Source organism: Pygoscelis adeliae, unplaced genomic scaffold (assembly GCF_000699105.1).
Source record: "Pygoscelis adeliae isolate BGI_AS28 unplaced genomic scaffold, ASM69910v1 Scaffold397, whole genome shotgun sequence".
Lineage (NCBI taxonomy): Eukaryota > Metazoa > Chordata > Aves > Sphenisciformes > Spheniscidae > Pygoscelis > Pygoscelis adeliae.
This window is the reverse complement of record NW_008825212.1, coordinates 548,939-552,674: the sequence shown is the minus strand read 5'-3', so window position 1 is coordinate 552,674 and position 3,736 is coordinate 548,939. Positions and strand designations below refer to the sequence as shown.

The 3,736-nt window shown below is 51.8% G+C and overlaps 1 protein-coding gene across 1 annotated transcript; it reads left to right on the top strand.

Moving 5' to 3' along the window:
* The first annotated feature begins 1,132 nt into the window (after positions 1–1,132).
* On the top strand, positions 1,133–3,224 carry EDF1 (endothelial differentiation-related factor 1). The gene is made up of 3 exons (XM_009329053.1): positions 1,133–1,300; positions 1,940–2,033; positions 2,635–3,224. The coding sequence occupies exons 1-3, from the start codon at positions 1,133–1,135 to the stop codon at positions 2,694–2,696; spliced, it is 324 nt and encodes a 107-aa protein (XP_009327328.1). The 3' UTR covers positions 2,697–3,224.
* The last annotated feature ends 512 nt before the right edge of the window (positions 3,225–3,736 follow it).

The window sequence follows — 3,736 nt, the reverse complement described above, 5'->3', positions numbered from 1 at the left end:
CGGCGTCAGGCCCGGCCCCCCGGGTCGCTCTTGAAGGCGGTCGCCTGGAAGAGCTGGGGACAGAAGGCAGCGCTCCCCAGCTGAGCCAAAGGCCGCCCTGACTGGGGCCACATAGACCCGGGAAGCGCCGGGCGCCCCGGGGAGGGTGGGCAGCACCCCGGGGGAGCGGGGAGCGCTCCACCCCGTAGCCGGCTTCAAGTTTCTGGTTGCCCAGAGCTGCTCTCTGGCTAGTGTCTGGTGTCAGAGCGAATATAAATACGGACGTCAGCAAGAGCATTAGCGTTCTTGAGGCTGCCGGGCCTTCACGATCACAAAACTTAAACTCCCGATTTTTGCCGCTTACCTCTCTTGTTGGTAACGTGCTTAAGGATTTCGGTGGCGGCTCATCTTCCTGTGGCGTCGCTCTTTAAAAATTCCCTGCTTCCCGTCCGCTGTAAATCCTCAGGTTCTCTCACCATAGGGATGAGATTCTGAGGGTTGGAGATAAATAAATAGATGATCCTTGAACAAGATTTAGTCAGTTTTATCAAGAGACTGAATGTCAGAGACTAACGTGAGAGAAAGGATTCAAACTATGACTTAAATACTGTAACTGAAATGAGACAAAACAAATAGCATGTTTTTGAACCTCGGGCTTTCCGCAAAGCTAAGTAGAGTTAGAGTTTACTTGTAAAAGGCATCAGAAAATTGATTAAGAGCCACTTAATTCATGCTGCCTTATACCTGAGCAAACAAGGTTACAAGTTCAACTCCACACCACCACCCCCCCCCCCCCCCCGCTGTAGCACAAACGTGTGTCTGGAGCGAAGTTTGAATGTTAAATCCCCCAGCAACAGCAAAATCTTGCCCATCTGGAGAGAAGTTCAGACGCGAAGTAAGGAAAGGGGGGGGCTCTGCATGGCTGTGTTTGGCATCAGCATTAACAGGATTAAGATAACGTGTTCTGGGACCTGCAGCAGGCGGGATCTGGTCGAGATCAGTGCTGATGTTGACAGGTTGAAATCTTGAAAGCTCCCTGGGATCCTGGGCAGCTGAGCGCACAGAAGAAGTGCTTTGGTACCTTTTGGCGCAGCTCTGAGCCTTGTTTTGTTTGTCCTTGGTTTTGTTTTTTTTTTTTTTGTTCTTGCTTTGAATGATAGGGGCAGCAGGCCAAAACAAACAACACTTTATTACGAAGAACACGGCCAAGCTCGACCGAGAAACAGAAGAGCTGCACCATGACAGAGTTCCCCTGGAGGTGGGCAAAGTGATCCAGCAAGGCCGACAGAGCAAGGGCATGACGCAGAAGGACTTGGCCACAGTGAGTATGGCCCGGGGCCTGCTGGCCTCTGCTCCTGCTCTCCTGGGGCAGGTTTAGGCACCTCGAGGTGAAGGTGGACGCTTTTCCTGTCCCCTCGTGGGCAGCTGCAGTGGGATGGTATCATGAGCGGGAAGTTTGGTGGACGCAGCACCTCTGATGTCTGATCTCCAGGCAACGTTAGTTATGTAGGCAATGTTTTAGGGGGTTCTGTGCAGCCCTTGAACACCTGCTTGGAGACGGAGCGTTGCTGCGGCTGGTGAGCTGGTAGGAGGCTTTTTTTTCTTCCCCTCTCCTGCCGTCGACTCGGCACCGACGTGAGGGTTTTTTTGTACCGTCTGGGCCTGATGCAGCGTTCAGAAGCTCACTGCTGTCTTAAGGAACAGCAATACATAGTGCTGCTGCTCCTCCTGGGAGGCTGAGGGAAGTGGAAGTCTGTCCAGGATGGCTGTCACCATCGCTGTGACACTCAGATAGCGGAGGGGGGCGATAATGACAATGGAGTAAGCCTGGAAGTAGCACTTTGTCTTCTGATCCTGGCATAATGAGAGGCTGTTACTTACCTGCGTGAGTACTGGGGGGTTGGTGCTGAGTGTTTGCTGTGTATGGAGCCAGCGTTTGAGACGCATCCTCTCCTTTTAGAAAATCAATGAAAAACCACAAGTTATTGCTGACTACGAATCAGGAAGAGCAATCCCCAATAACCAGGTTATGGGCAAGATCGAAAGAGCCATTGGTAAGTTAAGAAAGGAGTCTTCAGAAATAGCGATAATGTTTTCCATGCCTAGGAGGGATGCTTTGGTTTAAGTTACTTCCATTTGCCACGTCGGGAACAGTTGCTGGCTGTAGGTTACCGTGGGTGCGGTGTCATTAGGTTGTGTTCTGATGAAACTGGGATCTGCTGCCTGAAACCAGAACTCAGAGCTCTTCTTCTCCTTTGTTCTTCATCTTCTTGCGCAGGGCCGTGCCCTGGGGACCACCCCTGTATGCTGCCCCCCCTCCCCCCCAAATCAACAAGATACTGAGACCCATGAAGGCCTGATTATACTTGGGGAAAGTATCTTGCAGCCACCAGTGTTGGTGTTACTCTCCTAGGCCGGTTCAGAAACCATTTTCTAGGAAGATGGTCGGTGGACAAGCAAGAATTGGGAGCTTTGTCTGAAACTAGCCTGGTGCTCCTCGAAACCAAAGTAGGATTCTCCCTAACTCTGGTTCTCCTGCCCTCTTTTTTGGATGTTCTCTTCCTTGTAGCAAAAGTTTGCGGAAGTGAAGCGATCAGGTGAATGGTCGAGTGCTGACGGCAGCTGATGGTGGTCGTCTGCTTTGTCTTATTCCAGGCCTTAAACTGCGGGGGAAGGATATTGGAAAACCGCTGGAGACTGGCCCCAAAGGGAAGTGACAACAAAGCCTCGAAATCAGTTTGTTCAGACTGATCTCGTCTGGCTGGTTCTCCCTGACCACCAGAATCTCTCTTCGTGTTGCCAAGCTGAACAAGAGGGTTTCAGACTTGCTTTGGGGGGGAAATCTGCTGAATCTGTACCTGCTGTAAAAAGGCAACCTTAAAGAAGCGATTTTCCTGATTTTGTTTTTCCTTCCTCCTTTCCAGAGATTGAGGAACTAAACCCAAAAAAATACTGCATCTGATTTGCCAGAAAACATGTGCGTCTTGGTGTTTAGAAGCAGCTAATGTTAAGACACTTGGGGTGGTCTGAAACGTGATCATTTAATTGGAACGATTTGGGGGCCGGGTGGGATATATTATATATAAATAATTTGGGAGAGTTGGGGTCGATCAGTGTCTGCATTTGAAATGGTGACTCGGTCACTGCATCACAATGACATTTTTGTTTGTTCCTTCCAGCCTGTTTTAAAGAGATCTATAATAAAGTTTGATACCCTTCAGTTGCACGGGGTAGCTGCTGCATGTTTACCAGCTGGTAGTAAATTTTTTGTGGTTGGGCGTGCCTGGAGCTGCAGCACCCTGTTCTGCTGGAAGCGTGATTAGTGGGAGTACCTGGCGCGTCCGGGGTAACGGCCAGTGCTGTCACAGCCTGCCTGGCTGCCCTGCTCCCTTTCCCTGTCGGTGAGGGCCGCAGCTTTGGCTTGCAGCCCAGAGATGAAATCGATACCGTGGTTTTATCTTGTGCGGAGGTGAGTGGAGTCTCCGTGGCGTCCTACAGAGCAAGACGGATGCGGAGACAGTCGGGCGTCTCCGTGAAGCCGGAGCCCTCCTTACCTCTCGCCTCCGCCCTTGCCCAGCTCGCGCAAGCACAAGGTTTGCTGGGGGCTCGTTCGTGCCGGGACGGCGCGGTGGTGGAGCTGTGGGGATGGCGCTCGGCGTGGCTGTGGCATAACCTAAGTGGGACAGAGCTGAAGGGAGAGTTGTCTGCGGCAGGGTGAGAGGAAAAACGGGCTTCGGTCACAACCCGGGAACGCAGG

Bases quoted from the DNA above. Each gene is read 5' to 3' on its own strand.
- EDF1 (XM_009329053.1), top strand. From the start codon at position 1,133: ATGATAGGGGCAGCAGGCCAAAACAAACAACACTTTATTACGAAGAAC. The intron at 1,301-1,939 runs GTGAGTATGGCC...CTCTCCTTTTAG, and splicing joins CGCAGAAGGACTTGGCCACA to AAAATCAATGAAAAACCACA. The intron at 2,034-2,634 runs GTAAGTTAAGAA...GTCTTATTCCAG, and splicing joins CAAGATCGAAAGAGCCATTG to GCCTTAAACTGCGGGGGAAG.